At 51.8% G+C, this 12,609-nt stretch overlaps 1 protein-coding gene and 3 non-coding genes across 4 annotated transcripts; 3 read left to right on the top strand and 1 right to left on the bottom strand.

The window, feature by feature from the left end:
• The first annotated feature begins 112 nt into the window (after positions 1–112).
• Positions 113–6,139, top strand: MRPL58 (mitochondrial ribosomal protein L58). The gene is made up of 6 exons (XM_036268881.1): positions 113–306; positions 3,176–3,212; positions 4,381–4,440; positions 4,939–5,021; positions 5,378–5,547; positions 5,806–6,139. Exons 1-6 carry the CDS (start codon positions 121–123, stop codon positions 5,888–5,890), a joined length of 621 nt encoding a protein of 206 aa, XP_036124774.1. The 5' UTR covers positions 113–120; the 3' UTR covers positions 5,891–6,139.
• A 3,305-nt stretch (positions 6,140–9,444) lies between these two features.
• TRNAR-CCU lies at positions 9,445–9,517 on the top strand. Its single transcript has one exon. It is a non-coding gene; the product is annotated as a tRNA-Arg (tRNA).
• Positions 9,518–10,474: 957 nt separating this feature from the next.
• Positions 10,475–10,547, bottom strand: TRNAR-UCG. Its single transcript has one exon. It is a non-coding gene; the product is annotated as a tRNA-Arg (tRNA).
• A 489-nt stretch (positions 10,548–11,036) lies between these two features.
• TRNAR-CCU lies at positions 11,037–11,109 on the top strand. Its single transcript has one exon. It is a non-coding gene; the product is annotated as a tRNA-Arg (tRNA).
• Positions 11,110–12,609: the final 1,500 nt, after the last annotated feature.

The raw sequence follows: 12,609 nt of genomic DNA, 5'->3' as shown, positions 1-12,609 counted from the left end.
AGCCCGGCTCTCCGCCTCTGCCGGGGGCGCCGAAAGTCGCACGGAACCCAAGTCCGGAGGGAAGCACCGTCTGGCGGACCCGGAGGGAGGCGCCCGCCGGAAGCCACGCGAGACTCCAACATGGCGGCCTCCTGGCTCCTGCGCTGGGGCCCGAGCCGAGCCGCCGCCCGGCTGCTCCGACCGCCCGCGCCCCGCCCGCGCCGGGATCTGCACAAGCAGGTAGACGGCGCCGACTTCCAGAGCATCTACAGCCTGGACAAGCTCTACCCGGAGTCGCGGGGCTTGGACACCGCCTGGAGGGTCCCGGTGAGCCGGCCGGGACGGAGGGCGCTTCCTCGCCCCGCTGGGTGGCGCGGCGAAGCCCGGGCCCCATTGCCTTGCGCACGGTTGATCGCAGGGGCGCCGCGGAAGGGAGCTGGTTGCCCCCAGCAACCGAGGACTGGGCCCCTGGGCGGGTCTAGGCGCCCCCGAGGCTCGTGGGGTGCGGGCGCTGGGAGAGCCAGCGGTGACGCCGAAAAGACCACCAGCTTTGCCGCATTAGTCCCCCAACCTTACGGCCCAGAGTCTCGTCGCAAGGAAAACGTGGGCATCTTGGCCCTGCAGGGTGGACAATAGAGGCAGGAGACTGGCACGCGTAAGTCACACTGTCCTCCGCCTCTGGTAACCCTAGCACACCTAGGACACTGGGCTCTCCTTCGTTTCCTCGGGGTGCACTTAGTGACCGCCCGCTGTGTGCAGGCTCTGGCGCCGGAGCGGGAGCGAGGACCCAGCCGATTCTGTGGCGTTTCCACCCACAGGTCTGGAAGAGAACACCCTTTGACTTCATGCACTCATTCAACAAACATGTATTGAAAGCATGCTTTGTGCACAGCGCTAGGCATGGGGATAGGTTAGTGAACGAAACACCGAAATCCTAATGTTTGTGGAGCTTTGATTCTAATGGAGGGAGACAGCAGTAAGTAAAATAAGGAGTACAAGAGTATGTGAGATGGTGACTGACTTTGGAGAAAATAAAGCCTGGAAGAGGAGTGCTACGGTCGGGGAAAGTGTTGCAGTTTTAAGCGGGATGGTCTAGGAAGGCCTCTGAGAAGGTGACATTTGAGGAAGGACCTTGGAGAAGCAAGGCAGGGAGCCATGAGAGCCATGAGAATAGAGGGGAGATGGGCATCCCTGTGGAGGGAACATAGGCTGTGGAGGGAACATAGGCGCAGCCACCTTAGCAATAGCATGCTCCACTTTCAGGGAACAGCAAGGAGACCAGTATGGGGACCTGTTGGAGGGTTTGAGGCAGAGGAGTGGAATGATCCAGCTGGGTTTTACAGAGATCACTCTTATAGAGCCTTATAAAGAGTAGACTGTAGGATGGAAGAACAAGACCAGTTAGGAGATTGCAACCACACAGGCAAGAGCCGAGAAGCAGGGTGGAAGCAATAGGAATCACGAGAATTGTTCAGATTCTTGATCTATTCTGAAGGGAAAGCCTGTAGGGTTTGCTAATGGATTTTCTTCTTCTTTTTTTTGTATCCTCACCCGAGGACATTTTTTTTGGTATGTGCCCCTAGCGGGGATGCGAACCTGGGACTCTCTGGTCCGCAGGCCGACACTCCAATCACTGAGCCAAACCGGCCAGGGCACTGACGACATTTTTGCATTTATCTTCAGATAGAGCAGGAGGGAGAGAGGGGGGAAGAGAGAGAGAGAAATATTGACTGGTTGCCACCCACACGACCCCAACCGGGGGCCGGGGACCAACTGCAACCGAGGCATGTGCCCTCAGCGGGAACCAAACCCGGGACTCTCCGGTCCACGGGCCAACCCTCCAACTGCTGAGCCAAACTGGCCAGGGCATGCTAATGGATTTTCTATGAGAAGTGAGAATAAGAGAGGAGTTGAAGTCTGGGGCCTTGAGCAGTGGAAGGATTGAGTTGCCATTAATTGAGATTAGAAAGTTCTTTCATTCAGCAGAAAAATAATTGTATATTTACTGTGTCAGACACTGTTTCAAGCACTGCAGATACAGCTTCTAGTGGAAGGAGCAGACAGTACGCAAATGGAGAAAACGTATCAGGTATTGCGAAGTAACGAATAGAGCAGGGTGCTGTCATAGAGAGTGCTAGGGTGCTACTTCAGATTGTGAGTAAGGGAAGTCCTCTCTGAGGTTTGGGATGAGAGGTGACATTGAATGGCAGTTGGCTATGGGTCTGGAGTAGAAGAAAGATGTTTGAGTTTGAGCCAGAAAGTTGGGAGTCACCAACACATGATATTTTTATCAATGTAAAGGATGAAATGTTCTGGGGAAAGAGGAAGATAGAGAAGAGAAAGGATTTCAGGGACATGTCAGTGTTTACAGATTGCAAAGAGCAAGCAAAGGAGAGTGAGAAAGCTCTAGGGAGGGAAGAGAAAAACAAGATCATTCAGAAGGAAAGGGAAGAAGGTGCTTCGGGGAGGATGTGGTTCGTGGTCTTCAGTGCTGCAGAGGTGGAGAGGGATGAGCATCCGCACCCCCATACCCCCCCCCCCACCAAATAATTCTAAGATGAAAAGGGGTGGGGTGGGGAAAGGGACAGGTGAGGATACTTTGAGCTTTGAGCTTGGATGGCTAAAGAGCCTCAGAGGGGTAGTTTTTGCCCTGGGCCTGTGGCCATGAGGCTCGAAGGCTGAAGGCCATTGCTAGAGGAACAGCACAGGGGAGACATGGAGTGCGAAATCCCGGAGAAGGTAGTTCTGTTTGACACAAACCCTCCAGCAGATGTGCTAGTCGCTGTTCAAGACAGGCGCACTCCTAAGTGAGCAGAGAGGACACGGTGGCCCACCAGGTTTGTCACTCCAGGTTGACAGAGGGGGTTCCCTTTGGAGTCTCCCTGATGCCTGTGTAGTCTGGTGCCTTCCCTCCCTCCCACCTTCCCTCCCAGGAGCTAGTGCCCGACACTACGTAAGGCGAGGGGCAGGGAAGGCTGGAGACATCAGTCCCATTTTCCTGGCGGAGCGCTTCTGAGGTAGTACCTCTGGCGTCTGGGGGGCTTTTTCTATCCTCTGATAGGGTTTTGCTGGGAATCTGAAAATAATTGTATTACATTTGCATCATGGCTTTACGTCATTTCTTTGGTTGCTCTGGACTGGTGAGGAGTCACCTGGCAGGTAATATTTACTTGACATTGTGCACATTACATTACAGGATGACGCAAAGCAAGCCAACAATGACATTCCTCTAGGTAAGTAATTTGGTTTTATAAATAAAATCACTCATTTCCCCCACCCCTCACATAGTCCTTCCAGATCTCTTCAGCCTAGTGAAAGTAAAGAAACTGTCTTTGGGTGTGCAAGGGTGGAGACCTTTCAGCATTGTTTAGAATAGCAAAAAAGACCCAGCCCGTGTGGCTCACTGGGTGAGCATCGACCCATGTACCAGGAGGTCGCTGGTTCCATTCCTGGACAGGGCACATGTGGAGGGCGTGCGGGAGGCAGCCAATCGATGTTCTATCTCTCTCTCTAAAAATCAATAAAGAAAAAAATATATATATATATTTTTTTATCCTCACCCGAGGACATTTTTCAATATTTTCTTCAGATAGAGTGGGAGGGAGAGAGAGAGAGAGAGAGAAACATCGACATGAAAGTGACACATCGAGTGGTTGCCACCCACATGACCAAACCAAGGCTGGGGACAAACTGCAACCAAGGTACGTGCCCTTAGCAGGAACCGAACCTGGGTCTCTCCGGACCGCAGGCCGACACTCTAACCGCTGAGCCAAACCGGCCAGGGCAAGAAGAAGAAGAAGAAGAAAAAAAAAAAATATATATATATATATATATATATATATATTTTTTTTTATCATCCTCACCCAAGGACATTTTTCCTTTTTTGTTCAGGTAGAGTGGGAGGGAGAGAGAGGAACAGAGAGAGAGAGAAACATCGATGCGAAAGGGACACATCGAGTGGTTGCCACCCGCACAACCAACCAGGGCTGGGGACAAACTGCAACCGAGGTACATGTCCTTAGCAGGAACCGAACCCGGGTCTCTCCAGACCACAGGCCGATGCTCTAACCGCTGAGCCAAACCAGCCAGGGCAAGAAAAAATATTTTTAAAAAAATAGAATAACACCCAGCTGGTGCAGCTCAGTAGTTGAGCATCGAGCCATGCACCAAGAGGTCACCAGTTCAATTCCCGGTCAGGACACAAGCCCAGGTTGTAGGCCCGTTCCCCAATAGGGGGCATGCAGGAGGTGGCCAATCATTCTCTCTCATCAATGTTTCTATCCCTCTCCTCTCCCTTCTCTGTCTCTAAAATCAATAAAGAAAAAAAATTTTTAAGTCATTGAGATGTGCAATATTTTGCCATGAGGTCATCATTTCTTTGGTGTGGGTTCTGTTTTACAGATCGCCTGACAATATCGTATTGCCGGAGTAGCGGTCCTGGAGGCCAGAACGTTAACAAAGGTACAGGGCACCTTGTCATTTTCTTTCACTTTAAAACTTAGTTGGAAGCGGAGTTGAGGATTCTGTTTGCATTCATGGGGAATAAAGGGCTTTTTTAAGCAGAAGCTTAAATACTGCCAGTTTATAATAATCCTCTTTATTCCTTCGAACGTGGGCTGGTCCTCAGACTCTCAGCTGCGGGTTGGCCTGTGAGTGTAAACAAAGGGAAAGCACAGTGAGTTGGCAGCCAGCTCCAAGAACAGGTTTCCTTCATTCTTGTGGGGCCCCTCCCCCCATTCTTTTCAGAACCCGATAAAGTGTCAGAGAAGCACTGCGCATTTAGTCCCTGGAAGTTTATTTTTGTCCAAAAGTGCCTGGCTATCTCTGCAGGCTCATTCCATCTCGGCTTCTCTCCCCAGGTTAATGCAGGGTAGAACGTACCTGGTCGGGTTTCTCGCCGCCCTCTGTTCAGCCTACCTATAGTCTCAGTAATCTGTGCCTCCTTGTCTCTCTTTCCAGTGAATTCCAAGGCCGAAATCCGGTTCCACTTGGCAACCGCTGACTGGATCGCAGAGCCCGTGCGGCAGAAGATAGCCATCACGGTAACCACCGGCCCCTCTCTGTTTCTTTTTTTCTTTCTTTTTTCTTATCTTCACCAAGGACATTTTTGCATTTATCTTCAGATAGAGTGGGAGGGAGAGAGGCGGGGAAGAGAGAGAAAGAAACATTGATGTGAGAGAGACACACCAAGTGGTTGCCACCCACGGGACCCGGGCCAGGGACAAACTGCAACCGAGGTACATTCCCTTAGTGGGAACCACACCTGGGACTCTGGTCCGTGGGCCGACGCCCTAACCGCTGAGCCAAACCGGCCAGGGCCCCTATCTGTTTCCTAATCCCTCAGTCACTTTCAGACCTTTACTCTGTAGAACTCTGGTTTTGCCTTGGTTTCCTGCAGCATAAAAATAAGATCAACAGGTTGGGAGAGTTGATCCTCACCTCTGAATGCAGCCGCTATCAGCTCCGAAATCTGGCAGATTGCCTGCAGAAAGTTCGAGACATGATCGCTGAAGCCAGCCAGATGCCCAAAGAGCCATCGAAAGAAGATGCTGTACTCCGGAGAATCAGGTGCCCAAAAAACGCCCCAAGCTTCTTCCGCCTGAGTTGTGAGGGGTGGCACAGGGAGGACGGGCAGGGGCAGGTCCACGCCCTCCCAGCAGAGAGGTGGGAAAGCCCGGGAACGGGAGGAGGCTGCCCGGAGTGGAGGCTCTGGACGGGCACCTGCTGAGTTGGCTGCTCTGCTTCCCGCTGAACCACCCGCCCTTCTCACCACTTTGACAGCACTGATCAGGCATCTGGGCCTAACTGTGGTCTTTTTGTTTGCAGGATAGAAAACATGAATCGGGAAAGGCTGAGGAAAAAGCGAATAAATTCTGCCATAAAGACAAGCAGGAGGGTGGATGTGGACTGAGATCGGCCTCCAGAGCTGGCGGAGACCCTCTGCAGGGCACCCAGGCGCCCGGTCAGAGCTGAGTGCCATCAGGAGATGGATTTGTCCTGCGTGGGTGTTAATGTATGTGTGGAGCATTGGAGCCATCTGAGACTGTTCATCTGGATGAGGGTGGCAGGCACTGGTCACCAAGGTCTTTATAGGCAATTACATGTTATCAAACCTTAATTATCCACTTCATGTATTATCTGCAATAAAATTCTAAATGCAGTGGCCTTCCCTTCTTCAGAACAGAATGTCTACCTTTCTCTGGTTGAAATCTGGCCAACAGTTACTGGCTGGCACTCACTACTGTCGTGGCCTGGGGGAGACAGGAATGAGTGTGGTGTCTGTCCTCAACACACAGTCGGGTGGAAGCCGAGACAGGTGGATTGGCATCCGAGCTGGGCCTTGAAAAAGGTACAGAATTTTAATCAGCAGCAAGGGGCAGAGCACATGCCAGTTAAAAGGAACAGTATGGACCAAGGAAACCAGAGAAAAGGCTGGGGTGGAGGAGACCATGAGGAAGCCATCTGAATGAGGGATTTGTGCAGGGGGACCACGGGAGGTAAGTCTGGACGGAGAGACAAGCTCAGTGTGGAGAGTCACGTTCAAGTTCAGCAGTTTCAATTTTAAGAAACAGTCAATGGAACCACTTGAGTGGGAAGGAGGGTCCTATGTTAGTGCTGCCGCAGGCCGTGGGTTGTGAGGGCAGGAAAAGAGTGAATTGGAACTAGAAGAAAGTTTTGCCATCCTATGGGTGTGGGAAGAACCCAGGCCAGCATAACTAGCAGATTCCTCTGGCACATACGAATTTCATAGAATGTCCTCTGTTATTTTGATCTAGTTCACTCATTTGACAAGTACAGTGTGTTGTGATGCTCTCAATGTAAGATAATGAATGGTGGTAGTGTATACACTTTATGTGAGCAGGGACCTCATTCATGTGAGTGTAAACAAAGGGGGAAAAGTCTTCGAGAAATTACTTAGGAAATACAAAAGGTGTGGAAGACATGGCCCCAAGTCCTCAAGGGTCTGAGAACCTAGTGGGGAGCAAGGAAGCTCAACATTCATTAGTTCATGAGGCCCTGGGTGTCAGCGATGAACCAAGTCTTCTTCCAGAGAACTGACGTTCAATCAGTTGAAAAGAAAAATGGATTCCTGAATGGTAACATGAACTGAAATGTAAATGACACAAGAAAGGTCTAACTATATTGTGGGAGGCAGAGAAACAATTAGTTCTAACTGGAAGGTCAGAGATGTATTTGAGCTAGGCCTGAAAGACGGGAAGAGCTTGTCGCCTGGAGGCTGCAGTGTGGCCAAGGGCCCTGCTGTAGCTGGGACCGTGAGCTATTTCACCAGAGAATGCTCTGGAGCCAGACTACCCTCATCAGCTCCTGCCCTCCACCACCCCAGCTGTGGGGCCTTGGGCAAACGACTTAGCCTTTCTGAACCTTTTCCCCTATCTGTAAACTAGGGATGATGTTATCAGTGCCTACCTTCTAGGGTTGTTGTAGGACTAAAATTAATAAATAAGTGGTTAATGGCACTGGGTATGTACTCGGGGAATGGTGATTAATAGCCTAGTTTGGCTGGGACTCAGGGGATGAGGAGCTGGGGAAGACACATCTGCCACACTGAGTGCGAGCCAGATCTAGAAAGTCCTTAAATGTGACAGTTAAGACATTTAGACTCTATCCCTACAGAGGCTGTCAGGGGAAGATTAATCTGACCATGAATAGAGGAGGAAAGACTGCAGGAAAGTGAGCACAGGTTGGTGGACTGACCCACGTGAGCAGTCAGGGACCCATCCTGGAACTAGGGCAGTGACTACAGGGATGGAGAAAAAATAGATGCAAAAGGATTATGGGAACAGAAAATTGGCCCACATGGAATGGGAGCAGGTGTGTGCCATGGGCAATGCTGTGCAGCGACACAGGCAAGTCACAAAGGGAGCAGGCTTGTCCTGGTTGGATGATGAGGACGGTTTTGCCTTGCGAGCGAGCGAGCGATTGACTCTGTGGGACCTGAGGAGGAATGCCTAGGTAGTTATGCCTGGGAGAGGGGATGGAGCCCCGGAGCTGGGGGTGAGTGAGGTTGCAACTGAGAGATGCAGGCTGGAGTGAGGCAAGTAGTCTTGGGAATGGCTAGCAGATGAGGATGAGGCAAGGCAAACCCAGGGAGACTGGGTCAAATGGTGTCAGCGGGAAACCAGAGAAGGCATCCCTATGGGTTGACCCTGAGCAAAGTGCTAGACCCCCAGGCCCTCAGAAGACATTGGTGGCATGTGGAAGGACCTGGAAAAGCATTCAAGACCGGAGGGGAAGTAGCGGTACAAAGAAACAGAACAGGCTAGGGGATGGAGAGTGGAACACAGAGTTAGAACGCATTTTTTTTTTTTAAGTTGAGGGCAAAAGAATGAACATGGGTGAACCTCATAGACACAAGTTTGAGCAAAAGAGGCCAGGCTACCAGAGAGTATGATTCCATTTATATGTAGTTCAAAACAAGGCAAAACTGCTTTATGTTCCTGTGATCTGTACACGTTGTCACACAAATGTTACACCTCAACAGACAAATTGATGAACTTAAATGGGGACAGGAGATGCATCAGGTGGGTTAGACTCTCCTTGTTGATGTGAAGCAAGGGGATCGGTTTCTGCAGACCACAGAATAACGTGTCCAAGTTCCCTGTGCCCACCAGGCATGACAGGAATGTACGCCCTTGGCTGAAGCTTCTGCTGTGACATCTTTCGGGTGTGAATGGATTCTAAGTGGACTTTCAACGTTTGTAACGTTTAAAAACGTGCTTATATTTTATTCGTCTAACAGGGTTTTTAATTGTTTAAAGTATTACAGATGTCCCCCTTTTTTCCCCATTGACCCCCTCTTTCTGGTCCCACCCCCCTCCTGCCTTCCTCAGCCTAGTGTCCGTGTCGATTGGTTGTGCATATAAGCATATAAGTTCTTTGGTTTATCTCTTCCCTCCTCTCCCACCCCCCTAACAATTTTAAAGAAATAAAATATTAGGATGAGGTATCTATTTGGCTGATCTACTTATTTTCTGTATATTATACATTTGTATATAACATATACGTTGTGTATATATGCATATATTTCTATTATGATGGAGGATTTATTTGTTCCTTCTGGTTGTCCCTTTCCTCGTGATGATGAAGATTTTCAGTGTTTTTGTTTCAGTCTTCATGATTGAGGCAAATCTGTTCTCGTTCACTTCCTGCACCCCTTTTCCCAAAAATTCCTGGATTTTATGTCAGTTCAGTAAAGGTGCGCAAGATGGCCCAGTCTTCACCCGCCGGGGTCCAGGTGTTCCGGCAGCTCCAGCCCCGTGCTTCCCGGGGCGGCGGCTGCAGGTCGGCCAGCTCACCTCCCAGGGTGGCTGGCGTAACCCGCAACCTCGCGGGGCTGTGAGCTCCGGGGGCCGAGGCACGCACAGCCCCGGCTCGCCTCCTTCTCGGAAGACCCCGAGCCCGAGAGTCTACTAGAGGAAAAGATGCCCCCTACGTAAGCTGCAAGCCCCAGTGGCCTAATGGATAAGGCACTGGCCTCCTAAGCCAGGGATTGTGGGTTCGAGTCCCACCTGGGGTACGGCTGTAGTTTTGGCGCTCGGGAAAATTCACTCCACCGCGGCTGGATCTTACCGAAAAGCCGCCAGTGAGCGGGGGCGGGACACTGAAAGGTTCCGCGTGGCAAAGCGCCGGGCGTCACCCTGCCCCCAACTTTTCTGCAGTTCACAGGCAGAAGCTAGCGAGCAGGACTTGTTCGTCGGCTTAGGGTGCCCCGAACCCCCAGAACGTGCGAGGACCGCGCGTGGAGGAAGGGGGCGCCGACAACGACGAGCCTCGAGGCTGGGAGCCGCGTGGATGACCCTGATGGCAAAAGCGAAGGGGCTTAAGAGGGCGGCCAGGGCTCCGGGGCGGCGCAGTGCCCAGGGCGCGGAGCGCGTGGAATGGAGCCCCTGGAGGCCCCGGAGGTCCGCGCGTTCACGGAACCAAAACTACATCTAGAAGGGCTCGCGCACCAACCCAGGGGGGACTCGAACCCCCAACAGCCAAGCCTGGGCGACCTCGGCTCTATCCATCAGGCCACGGGAGGACCACACGGCCCCGTGCCCACGCGGTCCCTGGCGGCGCTCCACAGCACGTGCACAGGCCTCCGAAGTCCCCGCCGAGCCGCGTGTCCCGAGCCTAGGCCGTGGCACGGGTCGCACAAAGCCAACAAGACAACCGGACGGCACACCCGCCGGGGAACGCGACAAGCTAAAGCGCACGACTGGACGGACGGCCGGCCGGTGGAGACGGAGCGAGGAGGAGGGTGGGGAAAAGGAGAAACATCTGTAGCAGAAATTAATTAACTAAAAAATAAAAGAAAGACGGGACGATTAGGAAGTGGCGCAGGCTGAGACCCGAGCGCGCCCTTAGCGCGGACGTCCAAGGCGAGGAGCGCGATGCTCGGAGCGCGAGTGTCAGCGGGCCGAGGGGCCGGGAGGGGGGGCGACAGATGCCTCCCTCCCGAGGCCACGGGACTCCCCAAAAAAACCGAAGCCGACCACGAAGGGACTCGAACCCTCAATCTTCTGATCCGAAGTCAGACGCCTTATCCGTTAGGCCACGCGGTCCCGCTACCGTGTGGGGTGCAGTGCCCAGTCCAGGTGAGACTTCCTTGCAGGTGGCGGCGCCTGTGACTACGCCGGTGAGGCCCGCAGATCCCGGGCCACGGGGCGGCGAGGGCAGAGCCGGGATGCGGTCTGGGCGGCGGGCGTCAGGGCGGTGCGTCCACAGATCCCTTAAGGAACATCGCGCTAGTGCTGATACCTAGGGCGTGTGTGTCCTATAGCGAGTGAGGGTCTGACTCCGGATCGCACAGGTTGAAGGTTCGAGTCTTCTCCCAAAGAGAGGACAGCACATCTGTGCCAGGACTGAATCCCAGTCTTTGCTTTAGACCCGCAGTTCCCGGACCCGTTCTCAGCTCTGGACTGCGGCTCTGTCTCACCCGAGAGGAGCGTGAGAATTGCGGTTTTACAACCCGAAACTTCCGTCATGACGTCATTACGCAGCCCCGAGCGTCACAGTTTAAAAGGCAAATGATCTGGCGCCGCTTACGTGATGCCCCAGTGGCCTAATGGATAAGGCACTGGCCTCCTAAGCCAGGGATTGTGGGTTCGAGTCCCATCTGGGGTGGAATCATTTAACCTCCAACACAACTTTTCTCTACAATACATAGGGTAAAAAAAAAAAGAGAGAGACTATTTTCTGGGTTTTTCTTAATGTTTTTTACTGATTTTTTGTTGTTTTAGAGAGAGAGAGGAAGGGAGAGATAGAAACATCTAAGTGAGACCAGAAACATCAATTGGCTGCCTCCTGCACACCCCCTACTGGGGATCGAGCCCGAAACCCCGCATGTGCCTGGCCTGGGAATCTAACGGAACTTCTCAGTCCGTGGGTCCGGGCTCAGTCCACTGAGCCGCAGCAGACGGGCCCAATTTGTTTTTTTAATAGCATTTTCTGTGTGCGCACGGGTGCGCCTCGGTTGCAATGGTTTTACCCTTTCTTTTTTATTAAGCTGAACTACACTTTGAAAGGTAAATCGGTATGAGGTTTCCTGTTGCCTCTGAATTCACTCATCTCGTGCAAGGAGTGTGTTGTGTGAGAGACCATCACCGTAAAGCTAAAAAGCAGGAAAAACTGCAGCCCCTAGCCCCTGCGTGCCTCCCACTGGAGACAGAAGCAGGTGGGGAGGGAATACTGCCCAACTCCCTGCCAACCATTCTGCTGTGGGTGTCCCCACTGGGATGGCAGCCACAGCTCTGTGCAAGGATGGGTGTGTGTGTAAGGAAGCATGCGTGCACATGTGCATTGGAATTGGGATAACTACCCGTCCTCGAAGGAAAAAAAAGGCAAACTCAAATCATGTAATCCCAGTAGTGTTTAAAAAGGGATTATCCAAGAGATGTACATTTACGATTTTTACACTTTCCCGTATATGTGCGTATTCCTTTTTTTTTTTAAATTATGAATCTGACCAGAGATGATTTTTTTTGTTTGTTTTTAACCTTGAAGCCCATGGCTCCTCAGGAGCTATGGCTGGGGGCTGGGCTTTCGAGATTGAATATCTCACATTCTGTGCACTTTGGGGACACTTACATTTATTCAGGGAGAAGCTGTATTGTTTATGAGACTTCCATAAGTCCTGACTCAAAAGTTTAAAAACCAGTTTCTTGTACTTTTGTAAAGGAAACAAACTAACAAAACAAAAAATTAAAAGTACATAATTCTCCTCCCTTCTCCACGGTCATCCAGAGTTATTCTCTCTACTCCAGTCACCAAGTCTCATGGATGCCACTTTCCTGTTTTAATCCTCACTTGAGGTTATTTTTCTATTTATCTTCAGAAAGAGTGGGAGGAAGAGAAAGAGAGAGAGAAACACCAACATGAGAGGGACACATCGACTGGTTACCTCCCGCTCGACCCCGACTAGGGCCAGCGACCAACTGCAACTGAGGCACGTGCCCTTGGCCGGAATCGAACCCTCAACTCATTGGCCTGCAGGCAACACTCTACCGCTGAGCCAAACTGGCCAAGGCTCATGGATGACACTTTAAAGCTACCTCTGGCTTCCAAGCCCTGCCATGTAACTGTAGCATCATGGGCCTCATCTGTACTACAAGAGACACTGCTGCT

The sequence above is a fragment of the Molossus molossus genome, unplaced genomic scaffold (assembly GCF_014108415.1).
Source record: "Molossus molossus isolate mMolMol1 unplaced genomic scaffold, mMolMol1.p scaffold_m16_p_19, whole genome shotgun sequence".
NCBI lineage: Eukaryota > Metazoa > Chordata > Mammalia > Chiroptera > Molossidae > Molossus > Molossus molossus.
The sequence above is the reverse complement of the archived record's forward strand: the minus strand, read 5'-3'. Positions and strand labels throughout refer to the sequence as shown.

Excerpts from the sequence above, each read along its gene's own strand:
- MRPL58 (XM_036268881.1), top strand. The coding sequence starts at position 121 with ATGGCGGCCTCCTGGCTCCTGCGCTGGGGCCCGAGCCGAGCCGCCGCC. Across the intron at positions 307-3,175 it reads ACACCGCCTGGAGGGTCCCG|GATGACGCAAAGCAAGCCAA; the intron begins GTGAGCCGGCCG and ends ATTACATTACAG. Across the intron at positions 5,022-5,377 it reads GGCAGAAGATAGCCATCACG|CATAAAAATAAGATCAACAG; the intron begins GTAACCACCGGC and ends GGTTTCCTGCAG.